The 20,837-nt window shown below is 34.2% G+C and overlaps 2 protein-coding genes across 3 annotated transcripts in view; one reads left to right on the forward strand and one right to left on the reverse strand.

Moving 5' to 3' along the window:
- The window catches only part of LOC126752216 (putative gustatory receptor 28b), a 49,371-nt gene extending 40,702 nt beyond the window's left edge, over positions 1–8,669 (reverse strand). Inside the window, exon 1 of the mRNA XM_050462857.1 lies at positions 8,011–8,669. Within this exon, the coding sequence (XP_050318814.1) occupies positions 8,011–8,655 (645 nt within the window). The 5' untranslated portion in view covers positions 8,656–8,669. The remainder of the gene's footprint in view (positions 1–8,010) is intronic.
- LOC126752225 (uncharacterized) overlaps positions 1–20,837 on the forward strand; it is a 119,931-nt gene that overhangs the window by 41,811 nt on the left and 57,283 nt on the right. The window lies entirely within an intron of this gene.

Genomic DNA, 20,837 nt, shown 5'->3' on the forward strand with positions numbered 1-20,837 from the left:
CTAGTCTTTGTATAAGTTTTGGAATTAAAGAATATGCGTTTTTAAATTTTTTGTTTATTTTAAACCAAACTCACCTCATTCAATGCCTGCAGTCTCACTCCCGTCGACATCATTAAAAAATCGCATAAAAAAATTGTAAATTGTAAAACAATCATGACACTTAAGATGACATAAGATAACTGCAACGTTGGAAAAGCATTTAAACGATATGAACAAATTATATTAATGACCAAAGTAATCGAGAATTGCGATACGATATACATGAGACGCCGAATCTCTCCGTAAAATACTTTTCTATAATTCCATTGTATGCCAATCCGGCCAGATTTTCGATCAATTTTTAAAAAATGCTTGATAAGCCAATGTAGTTGCTGTCCGCCGGCAAAGTTCCTTATTAAAATATTTACATTCGCAGTGCAGATTAACGAGGGTACAACCTTTTCGATCACAGCTGTATAATCCGAATCCATAAAATTTCCAATAAATGTAGACTTGGAACGTATTATGCAAACGCCACAGTAGACGATTACAGCCAAATTGAGTATTAAAACAATATATGAAAATCGTGAGTTTGCCAATGACTTGACACCTCGTTCGTTCGTAACCACGACATAAGACGAAACGCCGAGTAGATGCGTGATGCCGAATAAAGGTTGAATGGCTGTATAATATTCGTCGTTAGAGTTTAGATGTGTTAATGTCCGTCGCAATACGAACATTTTCACTGTTTACTCTATAATCACAAAATGATAGCGAAGTCTACCAATAGACGTGGAGAAAGCTCGGAATAAATTTTTATACTTATTATATAATCATCATGCCACGTGCAGCTGTACATACAAAGACTCCAATAAATCACATGCGACATTAAAAATTGTGCCCTTGTAGGAATATTGGGGCATTCAAGTTGAATTCATATTTTAAATACATAGTGACAAACAAGAACCCGCAATATACATATAGAAAATATATAATAATACATATATAGAAAAAAAATTGCTAATAATTTATGATATCCGATGGGTTTAATTTTTGTTTAATTAGTCAGTCACAAATAGTGATAATTTGAAAAGTGATTCCAACTTGGAATATGCAAGTCCTTTACATTTAGTTCATAAAGCTAATTAGTTAAAAAATTTCCAAGCTTTTGTGGAGGAAAGTGAAATGGAAAGGAAATTGATCAAATAGTATATGACAGCTGCTTGGTTATTGATGTAGAAATATCCACAAAACCAACTATTATTCTCTTATTTAAACTGCCTACGCGAATTATTTTGTACAGTATACACGTTTAAACCATCAATTAATCAGTATAGTAATCTACAAATCGTGGCATGTCAAAAGCCACTTGCTTATCCATTAGAATATGCAATTAGAAAAAGTGACTACTAACAAACAGAATTGGTGCTTAGTGCATTTGCGAGTGACTTCTGTAATTTGGATTGTCACTATGCGAGCACCATTTATAGTCAGACCTTATAAAATCTCTGTATCAATCCGTTTGTCTGCATATACGCAAAGTAGTTTCACAGCTTTTGAGATGCCGTTCTTAAATTTTGCAAACATCATTCCCTCCCCAAGAAACTGCTCATTTGCGGGCAATGCTAATATCGTACCGCTATAACAAATTTTTGTATAGAAAGCTTTATTATTTGACATAACATTTTCACAAAAGTTGGCATAAATAATTGTTCAAGGAAAGGCGACAATCGTCGAACACGATCCGAGATTGGTACCATTAAACCACTAAAGCATATAGCTGCCAAACTGACCGATTAAAACCTAGTAGAGATCCTTTTACACCCTTTTATATTATAAACAAGTAAGAAAGGACTAAGTACGGGTGCAACCGAACATTATTTCCTCTTGCAATTTGCAAGAATCAAAGTCGGAGAAATACTTTAAGACGTACGACGTTAACCAGCGCCGATTCTCTGGAATCTATGCAATTTTATATATACATTTACTCTTTATAACTCATACACTAACCGTCATATTCACCATAAGGTTTGTTAGAAAAACAAAAATCATTATATGTAGCATATGGGAGTTGGGGTAGTATAGACCCGATTTTATCTATTAACTATTATCATGCCACATACTAAACCGAGGGTTTCATTAAGGTACCTCCCACACGCTCACCAATCATAAGGAGCAAAGTCCGCTGGATGTTCGAAAAACCAGATATTAAGTACATGGGGCTAGGTGAACTTTTCGCCCAATTGTATCTATTTTAGGCACACTATTTTAGACAATTTTCCGAGTAAAATATGTTCTGTAATTTTCATTGAAATAATTCAAATATTGGCCAAAATACTTGTATGTAGAGTATATAGACACCTGGAAGTTCGAAAATCTTTATATTAGATATATGGGGGCTCATTTAATCGATTTGTGAAACACAGAATTACTGTTGTCAGTGAAGTATTCTGTCGTTGAGGAAAGGATTTTGTCCGATATATTCGGTTAAAAGTCAACTAAAGATATAGGGTTCCACATATTCCGTTTTGTTTGGATTTGGACAATTTTTGGTCATAAGATGTCATACTTTAAAGGAATTAATAGTCCTGATATGTGTACTGGAAAGTGAAAGAATCAAATTGAATTTACAATATTGTTATATGGAAAGTAGGCGTGGTTGTGGTCCGATTTCGCTCATTTTTCACTGTGACATAAAAATGCCATGTACTAAATTTGGTCGAAATCGATTGGTCGGCTCTCGAGATATATGATTTCACCAAAAAGTGGACGGTGCAGCGTGCGTGCATCGTCCACTTTTTCCGTTTTATATTTTTATTAAGTGCTTAGTTATGTATAAAGTATATATAATATATAAGTATATCTATCTCGCATAGTTTTAGGTGATTTATTATACTCTGTAGCAAAAGGTTGAAAGAGTATAAAAATCTTGTCGTTACACACCATTTTTTACCCGTTATATTATTTGTAATCTGCAGCAATGATAAAGCGATATTTATAGATGGTCTAAAAAAGGAGAGAAACAAAAATAGCCGTGAGCCTCGCGCCATTTGCATGACCTTGAGCAGTTAACATACTTTGCTGATATTTCACTTTACAACCAACAGTATTACAAGTGTACATATGTATATGTTGTTGTAAAGTTGTAAGTCCTTCCAATGCTAATGTGTTTGTGGTTGCTAGCCGGCTAAATTCGGCATAGTAACTGTTGTAAGTGAATGCGAGTGTGTACTGTTGCCGAAGCCGGTGCAATGCACTGCAGACACCGTTAGTTTTTTCTGCTTTTACACACTGTTTACATATGGTTGTGTTTAGCTCAATATTTTTTTACTATTGTAAACACAAGGTGTTTGTATGTAGTTGTGCATGTTTTCCATCTACTGTTTTGGTGTTAAATCTTCGTTTGAATTCATTATATTTACATACACCCTCAATAGCGTATCTTGGAGATCTTATAAATCATATATAGTACAGTGCGGGACAAAATTAAAGCACGGCATCTACCTTGTCGATATTTATTTAACCGTAATTGCCTTGCAATAGATGTTGCAGACATAAAAGGGTAGTTTTTTATTGCCCGAATGACAGCCTTATCCTCTCTAAGACAATTCTATGTTTGCCAACTGACCGCTCAGAAAAAAGTTATTGCATGGAATATTTTGTATATATGAAAGGTATTATAGGTCGAGTACGTTTTTCCTTGTTTCTTTTTATACTCTTGCTACATGTTGCAAAAGAATATAATAGTCCTATATATAAATGATCACGATGACGAAGCGAATTGGTCTCAGAGTGACCGTCTGTCCGTCCGTCTGTCTGTCTATGCAAGTTGTAAAAATTGAGATAACTTGATGAAACTTTGTACATGTGTTCTTTGACAAAAAACAGGACGAGTTCGTAGATGGGCGTAATCGGACCACAGCCACGCCCACAAAATACTGTAATTTGGTACAGAGGTTTCTTTTAGTTACAAGCACCTGTGGGCTTTTGAAAAATGGGCGCGGCCCAGCCCTTTAAGGGGTGGGGGGTAAGGGTTTTAGGGTAAGAAAAAGAATTTTTTTGCGAATTTATTTCTTAAATATGGATTGAGTAATTTTATTCGGTCATTTTGTACATTATAGAGCACACTTTTGACAATATAGGGTAATTTTTTTCCGTCATTTGTTTAGTTTATAAATTTACACGCATTTTTCTCAAAACTACTTTTTCAAAATCAGTGTTGAAAACTACTTCGCCGATTTATTTCAAACTTTGTACACATTTTTGACATATAAAATACCTCCCCCCATCGTTTTTCAATTTTTATTTTTTTTTACATTAAGTGTGTTTTCCACTCATAAAATGGCGGAATTTTTTAGTGGAAAATAACAGTTTTCATTATAAATGGCTGCCAAAAAATTTTAAATGAAAAAAAAATTATCAAAGAACGATGGGGGGAAGATTTGATTATAATTTGGCAAATTTTTCTTGGCCTTTTATATTTATATAATTTTTTTTCTCAAGACGTTGTGGGAGAAGCTCTGTAACCGGCTTATGCTTCAATATTTCTGCATAAAAAAATTAACATAGACTGTCAAAAAGGTGCTCAATAGTGCACAAACGGTTCGAATAAAATTACTCAATCCATACTTAAGAAATAAATTCGCAAAAACGTCATTTTTTACCATGAAAACCTTACCTTATTCATACATGTTTATAACTCATACACTGACCGACGAATTCGGTCAATCACCATTCATATGCAGTAAAGTCTGCCAGATGTTCGAAAATCTGACACTAGTTATGTAGGGTCTAGGACAAGTTTTCGCCCAAGTTTATATCATTTAGGCGCGCTCTCTTAATTTCATTGAGATAACTCGCACGTTGGCTGATATATGCGGTATAAATCCACCCGGAAGTTTGAACATATTGACGCGATTCAAATCATTTTTGATACATGGAGGATGAGGAAAGGATTCTCTTTGAATGGCAATTGTATATCCCAACTATTCAGTCCATATATTCAGTACCTAGGGGTTTGAACAGTTTTGGTTCGATTTACGCGATTCCTAGGCACAAGCTGGCACACCTCAAATACGCTATTCGTGCAAAGTCCGATTTTGCCCATTTGCACACTGTAACATAGGATATTAGGGGAATGTCACATACCAAATTTTCTTGAAATCGGTCAGGCGGGTCGCAAGTTATGTGATTTTACCTAAAAGTGGGGGCCAATTTTCATACCAGTTCCCACAAATCCCTCTCATACCATCTCGGATATAAAATTTAATGTCTCTAATTTCGAATAGATTAATTTAATGCAAAACTGATGCACCTCCTTTCACCAGACCTATGAAGAAGACCACTTCCCTTGTTATGAAAAGATTCGTCATAATAATTGTAAATCTACTTTGGCGCAATGATTCAACTTTACGAAATCAGAGATTTATTTACCATATAGCAATAGTTTGAGGATCATTATTGCGAAACAATAAAAACTTAAGCAAATGCATTTTTGAATATTTTGAGTTGACATTCTTTGAGTGCGATATGGTTTAGTGTCAATTATTTCTGTTCTCAACTTTCCTTAACTCACATATCGCGAGTAAAAATTTCGTTCTTCCGGTTAGCTAAAAAAATGGGTCCTGAAACTGAATAAGAAAGTATCGGGTATTCTTCATTTCCCCCCTCTTCTTCCGCTTATATGGAAGAGAGGTAAATTTTTTTTAGGTTTGGTTCAACTGCCTTCATTATGATGCCAAAAATTAGCGTGATCTGTCAACCAGTGTGTTTACAGCAGTTGTTTATGTCAGTCGACCTCAGTAGTATTTGTCAAATTTTAAAATTTTTTTAACGTATTCGTGTTAAATTTTGGCCAAACACTGAACAAATATCATTGAGCAAGCACCGCATTCACCTGATATGGCCTCCTGTAACTTTTTCTTATTCTTCACACTGAAATATCTACTTCGGGGAGCACGCTTCGAATTGAAGGCTATCCCGGAAAGTGCCTATTAAAAATGTTTTGATGATTGGAAGAAGCGTTGGCACATGTGCATTGCTTCAAATGATGTTACTTTGAAGGCGATATAATGGGTCTAATTATTAAATCCGCATCGAAATCGAATTCGTTGCGGAAAGAATTTTCGATCGAAAATGTTCATGCGATCATTGATACCGTCGATAACCTGCTTTTCCATACCTTAATTTTCGAATTTTTCTGTTTTGCTTAAATCTCTTCAAAAATTATCTAAGAATATGTCCCCAAAGTTATAGATGGGAATTCGAAGTATTTTCGAAGCTAGAAGGAGAATAGTGACCGAGCGTCTAGCAGATATATTAGCGCTTGGGCAGAAGCGAAAACTTTGACGCGCCATTTTTCGGTTGTTCATTTTTACGATTTTTCTTAATTGGCGGGCAGGATAGAAAAAAAACTAAACGTCGTATGGAATTTTGGCAAAGTTTATTATCTTTGGCATTAAACTATCTTCTATTTAAACTAAAAAAACTAAGAAAACTCAAGTTTGAACATATTTTTAAACGACATAAAGTAAAATTTATTGGCTCAAAAGCCACTTTTTCAATTTTTAAATTTTTTTTAAAATCTTACATTTGTTTTTTGGAATTTTTTTAGTTTAACTAGAAGATACGTTATTAACAAATATGAATCTCTTTGTATTTTTTATTTCCGAAACTATTTGCGGTCTGCATCCTGCCCGCCGTGCGACAAATGAACATGCGAAATGCATCGGGAAATTGCTTTCCAGATGCAGAGTACCGAAGATTTCTTATTCAAAAAATTTACAGATGATGTTTAAATATATACTATAGACCCTAGAAATTTCGCTCTGATAACTTATTTCTTTCCCTCCCAAAAAAATTCTCCAAAAAATCGATTTTTTGAAGCCTCTAAAGCGGGGGTGCCTTAAGTAAACTGTGTTATCGTATCAACAAATTTCAGCAATTTGAAAAATTAAATAAATTGTCTTGGCTTTTTTGTTCGTTTTTACAAATATTTAAAATGGATACAAGCATTATATTTAAGTAATAGTGATGATGAAAATAGTGTAAACATTCGTCGTGAGCGCAGAAATTTGAGGAATATTTCAAAAGACGTGTTGGAAATGGATGACTATAAGTGAGTTTAATTATTTAAGCTAAACAAAAACAACATTTTATTTATACGGATATTATTATATTATATTATTATATTTATACACATTTTGGGGGAATGCGAAAATGAATTTGGAAAAGACAAAAGACGAGGTTCTCTTTCTCCAAAAATGAAACTTGCTGCATATCTACGTTTCTTAGCCACAGGCAATTATCAACATTTTATTGGAAAGGACTTCAATATAAATATGGCCCAATCAATCAAAGAATTCTCAAGTCTGAATGTTATGGTGGTTAGGCTTTTTCAAAATTAACTTTTTTAACAAAAAGCATTTATATCCGCGGGTGCTCTTTGAGAAAATCCTTTGGCTATGTCTGGGTGCAACTTCATAATATCCACCGGTACTTCAAATTGATTTTTGTTTGTGTGTTTTTGTTTCTTCTCTCTAAATGACACATTTAAAACATAATTTAATGCGTTCTCAGGTATTTTTTTGCATAAATACTTACAAATGCTCCACTTTTGCCAATTTACGCAGTTCACTCATCAACGGATAAATTTCGACGAATATTTTCGATTTTGCGGTTTCACAGATTTCGAAATTAGCGCCATGGAATGTATTTTATCGAGTCGGCAAGTAAGTTCAACTGCATCGAAAACTTAATTTTCGATACGGTTTCAATGATTTCATTGTAATAATTTTCGATCGAATTGTTAAGTTTTTCGATCGGAACGGATTCAATAATTTGACCCAATAAATTTGGATGATGATTGAAAAATTTTCGTTTTATTTATAAATTCCCGATAGTTTCTTCCTTTTATAATATTTATAAAACATATCAAAAACTACCAGTGTTTCTTAACTAGTCTTTGTATAAATTTTGAAGTTAAAGAACATGTGTTTTTTAAATTTTTTGTTTATATTAAACCAAACTCACCCCATTCAATGCCTTTATTCTCAGTGCCGTCGACATCATTAAAAAATGGCATAAAAAAAATGTAAATTGAAAAGCAATCTTGAGACTTAAGCTGGCATAAAATAACTGCAACGTTGGATGAACATTTAAACGATTTATACAAATTACATTAATTGTCCAAATAACCGCGAGGTGCGATACGCTGAGTATAAGACGCCAAATCACCCTGTAAAATAGTTTTCTATAATTCCATTGTATACCAATCCGGCCAGATTTCCTGTCAATTTTAAAAAAATGCTTAATAAGCCAATGCAGTTGCCGTCTGCGGGCAATGTTCCTTATTAAAATATTCACAGTTGCAGTGCAGATTGACGAGAATAAAACCTTTTCGATCACAACTGTATAATCCGAGACCACGAAATTTCCTATAAATGTAGACTTGGAACGTATTATGCAAACACCACAGTAGACGATTACAGCCAAATTGAGTATTAAAACAATATATGAAAATGGTGAGTTTGCCAATGACTTTACTCCTTTTTCGTTTGTAACCACGACATAAGAAGAAATGCCGAGTAGATGTGTGATGCCGAATAGAGGTTGAATGGCTCTATAATATTCGTCGTTAGAGTTTAGATGTGTAAATGACCGTCGCAACGAGAACATTTTCACTGTTTACTCTGTAATCACAAACTGACAGCGAAGTCTACCAATAGACGTGGAGAAAGCTCGGAATAAATTTTTATAATTATTATATAATCATCGTGCCACATGCAGCTATACATACAAACACTCCAACAAATCACAAGCGACGTTAATTTGCTGGTGAAAAATTGTGCCCTTGTAGGAATACTGGGGCATTCAAGTTGAATTCATATTTTAAATACATAGGGACAAACAAGAACCCGGAATATATACAAAATATATAATATATATAAAAATAATTGCTAATAATTTATGATATCACATGGTTTCTTGTGTCTTTCAAAAATCGGATTTTCATTTTTGTTTAATTAGTCAGTCACAAATAGTGATAATTAGAAAAGTGATTCCAACTGGGAATGTGCAACTCCTTAACATTTCGTTCATAAAACTAATCAGTTAAAAAATTTTCCAAGCTTTTATGGAGGAAAGTGAAATGGAAATGAAATTGATCAAATATATGACAGGTGCTTGGTTATTGATGCAGAAATATCCACAAAACCAACTATTATTCTCTTATTTAAACTGCATTCGCGAATTATTTTGTACAGTATACACGTTTAAACCATCAATTAATCAGTATAGTAATCTACAAATCGTGGCATGTCAAAAGCCACTTGTTTATTTATTAGAATGTACAATTAGGAAATGTGACTACTAACAAACGGAATTGGTGCTTAGTGCATTTAAGAGAGGCTTTTGTAATTTGAACTGCCACTATGCAAGCTCTTTGTTTGTTTATGCTTTCAGACTCTTAACCTCTGAATAAAAAACAATGCCATAAAATAATGAATTTATGCATTTATTCCGGGTTTAATCTCATATATCTTTAACAGGGTAACTGTTCATTTGCGGGCACTCCTGATATCGTAACACTGTAACAAATAATCGCCATACAAATTGGTCACTCTAAATCAAGTTTTGGTATAGAAAGCTTTTTTTATTTGACATTACATTTTCACGAAAGTTGGCATAAATAATTGTTCAAGGAGAGGCGACAATCGCCGAACACGATCCGAGATTGGTACGATTAAACCACTAAAGCATATAGCTGCCAAACTGACCGATTAAAACCTAGTAGAGATCCTTTTACACCCTTTTATATTATAAAGAAGTAAGAAAGGACTAAGTACGGGTGCAACCGAACATTTTTTCCTCTTGCAATTTGCAAGAATCAAAGTCAGAGAAATACTTTAAGACGTAAAAAGTCAACCAGCGCCGATTCTCTGGAATCTATGCAATTTTAAATATACATTTACTCTTTATAACTCATACACTAACCGTCATATTCACCATAAGGTTTGTTAGAAAAACAAAAATCATTATATGTAGCATATGGGAGTTGGGGTAGTATAGACCCGATTTTATCTATTAACTATTATCATGCCACATACTAAACCGAGGGCTTCATTAAGGTACCTCCCACACGCTCACCAATCATAAGGAGCAAAGTCCGCTGGATGTTCGAAAAACCAGATATTAAGTACATGGGGCTAGGTGAACTTTTCGCCCAATTGTATCTATTTTAGGCACACTATTTTAGACAATTTTCCGAGTAAAATATGTTCTGTAATTTTCATTGAAATAATTCAAATATTGGCCAAAATACTTGTATGTAGAGTATATAGACACCTGGAAGTTCGAAAATCTTTATATTAGATATATGGGGGCTCATTTAATCGATTTGTGAAACACAGAATTACTGTTGTCAGGAAAGTATTCTGTCGTTGAGGAAAGGATTTTGTCCGATATATTCGGTTAAAAGTCAACTAAAGATATAGGGTTCCACATATTCCGTTTTGTTTGGATTTGGACAATTTTTGGTCATAAGATGTCATACTTTAAAGGAATTAATAGTCCTGATATGTGTACTGGAAAGTGAAAGAATCAAATTGAATTTACAATATTGTTATATGGAAAGTAGGCGTGGTTGTGGTCCGATTTCGCTCATTTTTCACTTCGAGATATATGATTTCACCAAAAAGTGGACGGTGCTGTTCAAAATTGAACATGTTCGTTGCTGCCAAAGGACGGACAACAACATTATATTTAAAAACGTTTATATATTATTAAATCTTACTATTGATACAGTCCACTATTATTAGATATCTATGTTCAAATATATTGAACATACATGCACATAAACATAAACACATACTAAAAATGCATTGTCATGCAAAACAATAGCATTCAACAGACAATAACACAAACATTACAAAGGATAAGATGTTTACATATGATAACCCATGGGTTCTTAGAATACATTGTAGCAACTGTCTGTAAATGTACTCACATTAAAACAAATCCAAGGTCACACAACATGTGCACTTGAAAACAATACCATACCATGTAGCATAAACAATATGCTACATATAGTACATATGAACATACACACATACACATATATTAAGATAGTTAAGATAGTTCTTAAAATTGTATATAAATAAGTGAAAATGCTAAATAAAATCAGAATGAAAGATTTCTCACTCAATGAAGGTCATTTTATTTCCCCCCACCAGAGGTAAGGAATAAATAATCTTTTTTGAGTTCAAAAGTTTGATCTTACAAATCAAACAGTTTGATTTTATAATTCAAACAGTGCAGCGTGTGTGCATCGTCCACTTTTTCCGTTTTATATTTTTATTAAGTGCTTAGTTATGTATAAAGTATATATAATATATAAGTATATCTATCTCGCATAGTTTTAGGTGATTTATTATACTCTGTAGCAAAAGGTTGAAAGAGTATAAAAATCTTGTCGTTACACACCATTTTTTACCCGTTATATTATTTGTAATCTGCAGCAATGATAAAGCGATATTTATAGATGGTCTAAAAAAGGAGAGAAACAAAAATAGCCGTGAGCCTCGCGCCATTTGCATGACCTTGAGCAATTAACATACTTTGCTGATATTTCACGTTACAACCAACAGTATTACAAGTGTACATATGTATATGTTGTTGTAAAGTTGTAAGTCCTTCCAATGCTAATGTGTTTGTGGTTGCTAGCCGGCTAAATTCGGCATAGTAACTGTTGTAAGTGAATGCGAGTGTGTACTGTTGCCGAAGCCGGTGTAATGCACTGCAGACACCATTAGTTTTTTCTGCTTTTACACACTGTTTACATATGGTTGTGTTTAGCTCAATATTTTTTTACTATTGTAAACACAAGGTGTTTGTATGTAGTTGTGCATGTTTTCCATCTACTGTTTTGGAGTTAAATCTTCGTTTGTAATTCTTGAATTCATTATATTTACATACACCCTCAATAGCGTATCTTGGATATCTTATAAATCATATATAGTACAGTGTGGGACGAAATTAAAGCACGGAATCTACCTTGTCGGTATTTATTTAACCGTAATTGCCGTGCAATAGATGTTGCAGACATAAAAGGGTAATTTTTTATTGCCCGAATGACAGCCTTATCCTCTCTAAGACAATTCTATGTTTGCCAACTGACCGCTCAGAAAAAAGTTATTGCATGGAATATTTTGTATTTATGAAAGGTATTATAGGTCGAGTACGTTTTTCCTTGTTTCTTTTTATACTCTTGCAACATGTTGCAAAAGAATATAATAGTCCTATATATAAATGATCACGATGAGGAAACAAATTGGTCTCCGAGTGACTGTCTATCCGACCGTCTGTCTCTCTGTGGAAGTTGTAAAAGTTGAGATAACAAAATACCATTAAAATCGAAAATCTTTAAAGTACCATAACTAAGCACTAATTTGGCACAGAGATGGGATCTTGAAACTGCCTATCATTCCATATCTTACTTAAATATATAATATTTATAAAACACATAAAAAAGAACAAGTATTTCTTAACTTGTCTTCGTATAAATTTTGAAATTAAAGAATATGTGTTTTTAAATTTTTTGTTTATATTAAACCAAACTCACCTCATTCAGTGCCTGCATTCTTACTCCCGTCGACATCATTAAAAAATCGCATAAAAAAATTGTAAATTGGAAAGCAATCATGCCCATAAACATCACAAAAATTAATGGCATCGTTGGATAATTATTCATAATTGGATTTAAACGATAAGAACAAATTATATAAATGATCAACGCAATCGAGAGATGCGATACGGTGAGTATTAGACGCCAAATCACGCTGTAAAATACTTTTCTATAATTCCATTGTATGCCAATCCGGCCAGATTTCCTATCAATTTTTAAAAAATGCTTCATAAGCCAATGTAGTTGCCGTCCTCTGGCAATGTTACTTATTAAAATATAGACATTCCCAGTGAGGTTTAACAGGAGTAGAGTCTTTTCGAACCCATCTATAACATGCAATTTCATGAAACTTCCAATAAATGTAGACTTGGCAGGTACTAAGTAAACGCTGCTGTAGACAGAGGAAGCCAAAAAAAGTATTAAAACAATATATGACAATCGTGATTTTGCCAATGACTTTACGCCTCGTTTGTTCGTAACCACGACATAAGATGAAACGCCGAGTAGATGCGTGATGCCGAATAAAGGTTGAATGGCTGTATAATATTCGTCGTTAGAGTTTAGATGTGTTAATGTCCGTCGCAACGAGAACATTTTCACTGTTTACTCTGTAATCACAAACTGACAGCGAAGTCTACCAATAGACGTGGAGAAAGCTCGGAATAAATTTTTATAATATATAATCATTATGCCACGAGTAGGTGTGCGTACAAAGACTCCAATAAATCACATGCGACATTAAAAATTGTGCCCTTGTAGGAATATTGGGGCATTCAAGTTGAATTCATATTTTAAATACATAGTGACAAACAAGAACCCGGAATATACATATAGAAAATATATAATAATACATATATAGAAAAAAAATTGCTAATAATTTATGATATCCGATGGGTTTAATTTTTGTTTAATTAGTCAGTCACAAATAGTGATAATTTGAAAAGTGATTCCAATTTGGAATATGCAAGTCCTTTACATTTAGTTCATAAAGCTAATTAGTTAAAAAATTTCCAAGCTTTTGTGGAGGAAAGTGAAATGGAAAGGAAATTGATCAAATAGTATATGACAGCTGCTTGGTTATTGATGTAGAAATATCCACAAAACCAACTATTATTCTCTTATTTAAACTGACTACGCGAATTATTTTGTACAGTATACACGTTTAAACCATCAATTAATCAGTATAGTAATCTACAAATCGTGGCATGTCAAAAGCCACTTGCTTATCCATTAGAATATGCAATTAGAAAAAGTGACTACTAACAAACAGAATTGGTGCTTAGTGCATTTGCGAGTGACTTCTGTAATTTGGATTGTCACTATGCGAGCACCATTTATAGTCAGACCTTATAAAATCTCTGTATCAATCCGTTTGTCTGCATATACGCAAAGTAGTTTCACAGCTTTTGAGATGCCGTTCTTAAATTTTGCAAACATCATTCCCTCCCCAAGAAACTGCTCATTTGCGGGCAATGCTAATATCGTACCGCTATAACAAATTTTTGTATAGAAAGCTTTATTATTTGACATAACATTTTCACAAAAGTTGGCCTAAATAATTGTTCAAGGAAAGGCGACGTCGAACACGATCCGAGATTGGTACCATTAAACCACTAAAGCATATAGCTGCCAAACTGACCGATTAAAACCTAGTAGAGATCCCTTTACACTCTTTTATGTTATAAACAAATAAGAAAGGACTAAGTTCGGGTGCAACCGAATATTTTCTAATCTTTTATCTTCAAATTATTATCATGCCACATAATAAACAAAATTTCCGAAGATTTCATTAAAGTACTACCTCCCACACACTCACCAATTATATGGAGCAAAGTCAGCCGGATGTTTAAAAATCCTAATTATATGGGACTAGGTCAACTTGTCGCCCAACTGTATATATTTTAGGCACAAAGATTAACTGTATAAGCAAAACATGTGCTGTAATTTTCATTGAGATATCTCAAATATTGGCCGATATACCCAGCATAAAGTCACCTGGAAGTTCGAAAATCTTTACATTAAATATATGGGGGCTCAAGGAAGTATTGATCCAATTCAAGCGATTTTTGATACACAGAATTCCTATTGTCAGGAAAGGATTCGCTATGATTTTCAATTGCATACCATCCGCATTGACCGATATTTTTGGTCAAAAGTCAACTATAGATACTGGGGTTCACATATTCGGTACCTAAGGGTTTGAACAGTTTTGTTCGATCTGCGATATCCTGGTCAAATTACAGTTTTATATCTTAATTAAGTGCTTAGTTATGGCAATTTATAAGTTTTCGGTTAATGGTGTTTTATGGGCGTGGCAGTGGTCCAATTACGTCCATCTACATACTCGTAATTTTGTACTAATTATTATACTCTGTAGCAAAATGTTGCAAGAGTATAACAATCTTGTCGTTACACACCATTTTTTACCCGTTATATTACATATTTGTAATCTGCAGCAATGATAAAGCGATATTTATAGAAGGTCTATAAAAGGAGAGAAACAAAAATAGCCGTGAGCCTCATGCCATTTGCATGACCTTGAGCAATTAACTGCTTCACTGTTACAACCAACGGTATTACAAATGTATGTACAAGTTGTTGTTGCTTTTTGTTGTAAGGTTTGTAAGTCATTCCATTATTTGCGGTCATGTTGCTAGCCGGTTGCATTTTGCATAGTAACTGTTGTAAGTAAATACGAGTGAGCACACTTGTTGAGGCGGGTGCCATATGTATATTGCATACACCGTTAGGTTTTTCTGTTCATACTCATTATTTACATACGCTTGTGTGTAACTCAATATTTTTGTGTAAGACTTTTGTTTTGTTTTGTTTTAAACATGTGTGTCTGTATGCGTGCGTGGTTGCCCTCCATCGCCTGTGGCGTGCCATAAAATCATTGAAATACCGTTGCTTTTATAAGTTTTTGGTGTTAAATCTTCTAATTCGCTAAATTTGGTCAATATGTATACACATAACCACATTTTTATTAACTTTTAGTCATTATGCTGGTGGTTTGGGTAAGCTTTTTTGCTTATTTTTGCTGTTACTGTTGGTGTAATAATAATAAGTTTGGCAACAGCTCCGTGCAGGTGGCAACACAGTATTTTAACGCAGCACATTTGCAAATCTCAAGGATAACATTAATTAATATTTTGCAGTTGCTATATATAGCATACTTATGTATATGTACAGTCAGCCTCTAAAGAAAGTGTACAACACTTGTTTATTACATTGCTTGTTTTATTTCTTTAATGAACTGAATACATATGTACCATTTCGGTCCACCACTTTCTACCATTTTTCCGCTAAAGACACTATCCCAACAGTGTAAAACTTTTCTGGATCTCGGCGAAATAATGCGATAAGTAATTTTCACAGGTTTCTCTTGAAGCCAACTTCACTCCATTAAGAGAGTTCTCCATAGACCGAAGCAAATGGTAGTCCGATGGTGCAAGGTCAGGGCTATATGGTGGATGCATCCAAGCTCTCTCCATTTTTGCCGAGTCATCAAAGATGTGTGTGGTCTAGCGTTGTCCTGATGAAAGATGAAGCCCTTTCTGTTGATCAGTTCTGGCCGTTTTTTCGATTGCTTACTTCAATCTCAACAGTTGACAGTAAAATGTAGGTTCAATCGTTCGACCAGGCTGAAACACTCAGCCTAACCTTTCGAGGCGTCAATTCTGGCTTTGCGACCATTTGTTAAGCTTCACCGCGCTTGGACCATAATCTTATTCGCACATTATTGTCGTATTTGATCCACTTTACGACTCCGGTTACCGTTCGCTTCAGAAATTGTTCGATTTCATTTCGTTTCAGTAAAGGATCTCAGATGTTAATTCGGTCCATTAAATTTTTTGCAGACAATTCATGTGGTACCCAAACATCGAGTTTGTTTTTGTAGCCGGCCATTTCTAAATGGTTCAAAACCATTTGATGATTAATGTTAAGTTCTTTAGCGATGTCATGGCTGCTAATGTGATGGTCCTGGTCAATTTTTTCCATAATTTCATAGACTTTTTCAACGACAGGTCGATCAGAGCGTGGTTTCACATCGATACAGCATCGTCTCTGTACACTTCACAAATTTTATTGGTGTTTTGCGTGGCATTCTTCCCTTTTTTATACGAAAATTTCAAAATATAGCGAATTTCTTCACTTTTGAACAGTAGTAACTTTTTTTCAACTTCCCCGAATTTATTTTTTTTTAAGTTTTTGGTTAAATGAAACTTACATATAATCTCATCTTCCCAATACTATATGGTATAACACAATGTGACTAGTAGCACTGGATATATCCGACTGCAACGACATCTGTTGATACGAAAAGACTTTTTCGACAACCAATACCCCAACATTGTAAGCTTGCAAGTTTATAGTTTAATTGAATAGCATTTTTTGGTTTGATTTCTGGGGGTCACAATGTGGTTGTATCTTCTTTGATTGCACAATTTTATTAGCCATTCCATTTGTTTCCCTTGGTTATACTTTGAACAGTGTGTATTAAGTTTGCCTCGAAGTTTGTAACACCCATTCTATAAAATATCTTTATCAATATATAAAAATTACGTGTCACGTTGTTTGTCCGCGATGGACTTCTCAACTACTGGACCGATTTTAGCAAAATTTAGCACACTGTATCCAGTTAGAAGCAACTTACAAGATAAGATAGTCAAAACAAATTCATAATTAAGAAATACAGTGAAAGCTGAATTAAATGAACGCTCAACGGGCAACTCTAATAACAGGACAGAAAAGCTCATTCGTCAGTGCCTGTGGGCGATTTCACTGTATATATTTGTAAGCATACGCATCTATTCACAATCCCCCAAAAAATATAATACAGTTGAACTTCCATAACTCAAACTTCTATAACTCGAAGTTCTCCATAACTTGAACTCTTGAATTAGCAATAGAAGTCAAATCATACAAATTTCCTGCCATAACCCGAAGTTTTTTTGTGGATTATGGTGATTCGAGTTAGGAAAGTTCAACTGTAATTATAATTTTCAGTAAAATGCCAAATCTTAAGGGCCATTTTCTCAATATTAGGTTAGCAGCCATTTGTCAGTTAAGTTCTTGTAAATTTAACCAAGGTTCGTAATTTCGGTAAAGAACCTTTTTAACTAGAACTGACAGATGTTTCCATTGGCATTTATTTGTATGAACATATTTAAAAGTAAACCTCAATTACAATCCCCTGGATTCTTATATATTGTAGTAAAAGATGTATACCAAAGCAACGTGTTTAGCCGGATCCACAAGTATACATATATAAACGAACAATATGTCTTAGTCAATATAGACATGTCTGTATATGCATATGCGAACTAATCCCTTAGTTTTTGAGATATCGATAAGAAATTTTGCACGTATTCTTTTCTCTGCAAGAAGCTGCTCATTTGTTGGAACCGCTGATATCATGCCATTACGATGGTTGCCTTTTTTATTCCCGTATTAGAGAACAAAAAAAAAGTAATCTCAGTTAAGACCTATTACACTTTTGCATAGGTGAGAACCATTTGTCGATGCACTTTTCACACTAACACACATCAACCGCCACTTCAGGTGTCAAAACACGTTTACTTAGTTTACGTACGGGAATAAAAAGAAGTCGGGACGATACGTTGAATAAAAAGTTCGGTCATACCCGAACTAAGTCTGCCTTATATGTTTTACTTATATTTATCTTATCTAACTTACCTCATTCAATGCGTCAAATCTCACTTCCGTCCCCAGCAATAAAAAGTTAAATATGAAAAGTGCGTAATATAAGCAAATCGGTGCCGCCAACGTAACAAGCATCATCGGCAAAGGCGGAGTAGCTTTGTATACCCAAAACCATATGAAACTAATGAAAATAGTAAGGAGAAATAAATTCAAAAAAAATAGGAGACAAAACAAATTTGACAATATATTTGCGTAATTCCAATGTATGCCGATCCGGCAAAAATTCTTATCGAACTTTGCAAAAGTCACACAAATTTGCAATAGTAGCCGCCTACATCGAAAATTCATTACGCAAATAACAAATGCCGCAGTGCAGCTTGCTAAAATTATACATTTTTGCGTAGTGTTTACGACATGTCCAGAAACCGAATTTTCGGTATCTCCAACATTCCAAATGAAGACCGCATAAAAACTGCAATAGGCGAAAAAAGCCGTATTCACTATGAGAATAATATAAGAAAATCGTGAGAAAGCCAAAGACTTGACGCCGCGTTCATTCGTAACTACGACGTGCGATGAAATGCCGAGGAGATGTGTGAAGAAGAATAACGGTTGTACGATATCATAAAAATCGTCGGCACAGAGAAGATTGTCAAATATCCGTCGTAAGACGAACATTTTCACACTTGGCGATGTAATTGCGAACTGTTAGCGTAGTCTACTAACAGGCGTGGGAAATGCTCGAAAAAAATGTGTATAAATTCATCACGACAAAGCGTTGACAAATAGTAGGGGACCTTAATATGTTGTGGGCATGTTTAACCCTTGCAGGAACGATTATGTGGTGCAGTGAGTATTTAGAATATAAAAAGGAGTTTTTAGTAGCATGATTTTATTCGCCCTGTATGTTTATACCCTGAACATTATATATTATATATAAAGAAACGCCGGAGACTTTATGAAATATATATATATACAAATGATCAGCATGACGAGCTAAGTCGATGTAACCATGTAGATCTGTCCGTCCGTCTGTCTGTATATAGCGTCTCAGTATTTCAAATATCGATCTGAAAATTTGCACACATTTTTTTCACCAAGAAGCTGTTATTTTGTTGGAACGGCCGATATCGGACCACTATAGCATATAGCTCCTTCAGGAAAATATGAGAGTTGGAGTAGTATTTTATCTATTTTTGCCAGCAATACATACTCTGAACTTGCCACATACTAAAAAATGTTCCCTGGGCTTTATAAAATTCCTGACATACAATCACCACTCTAATGGAGTAAAGTTAGTTCGAAAATTCTGATATTAGTTAGATAGGGGCTAGGTCAATATTTCGCTCAAATTTATCTATTTTAGGCACAAAGATACGTTGTTATGACTAAAATACGCGCTCTTTGTATTGAGATAACTCACATATTGGCCGATATATGCGGTATAAATTCACTCGTAAGTTTTATATTAGATATATGGGGACTCAGGGAGTATTGACCCGATTCAACCCTTCTTAATACACAGCCATATTATCAGTAGAGGATTTTCTCTGAATTTTAATTGTATATCTCATACATTGACTGATATTTTCGGTCAAAAGTCAACTATAGGTACTGGAGTCGAGTCTACATTTCTGGTATTTGAGGGCTTAAGCAGTTTTGGTTGAATTTGGACAATTTTTGGTCATAAGGTGACATACTCTAAAGGAAAAGTTGTACCCAGTTATGTCAATTGCTGTGATATAAAAATGTCAGAAGTATATCACGTACTAAGATGTGTGATTTTTACCTAAAAGTGGGCAATACCATGCCCATTTTTACCCCGGCTCTCATAAAGCCCTTTCATACCATTTCGGGTGTAAAATTTGTATGTCTCTGTTAGATTTAGTTAATGGTTTATAGCACCTATAGTAGTTTTTAACAGTACCGTTACTCGTATATGGACCGGAAAGTAAAGTAAATAAAATATTCAATCAAAAGTTCTAATAATTAACATGTCATAGTTCCGACCGGGAATTTGCAACTCTAATAATCTGAAGTTCATCAAAATATGCAAAAAGTTAGCTTGGAAATGTACAGGCCACAGCTGGTTTATATTTCTGCACCCACAGCCGAGGGTGCTTATCGTAGTGTTAAAGCCATAGCATGTCAAAAGTCACTTACTTGGTGATTGTTTGATTTATCAAATGGGACAGTTGTAAAAAAAACTCGTACTATATGTATGTACACTCATATATGTATATATAGTATATTTAAATAACGCGTGCATTATCACCATCATGTTTGTTTACACTTATCATCACTTGACCTGTGTTCGATAGCGTCGGTCAGTATTTATATTTTTATACTCTTGCAACATGTTGCTACAGATTATACTAGTTTTGTTCCCGAACGGTTTTATGTATGTATCACCTAAAACTAAGCGAATAGATATAGCGTTACGTTTTAATATAAATGATCAGGATGATGAGAAAAGTTGATATTCGGGTGATTGCCTGTCTGTCAGTCC

This window comes from Bactrocera neohumeralis, chromosome 3, assembly GCF_024586455.1.
Source record: "Bactrocera neohumeralis isolate Rockhampton chromosome 3, APGP_CSIRO_Bneo_wtdbg2-racon-allhic-juicebox.fasta_v2, whole genome shotgun sequence".
Classification (NCBI taxonomy): domain Eukaryota; kingdom Metazoa; phylum Arthropoda; class Insecta; order Diptera; family Tephritidae; genus Bactrocera; species Bactrocera neohumeralis.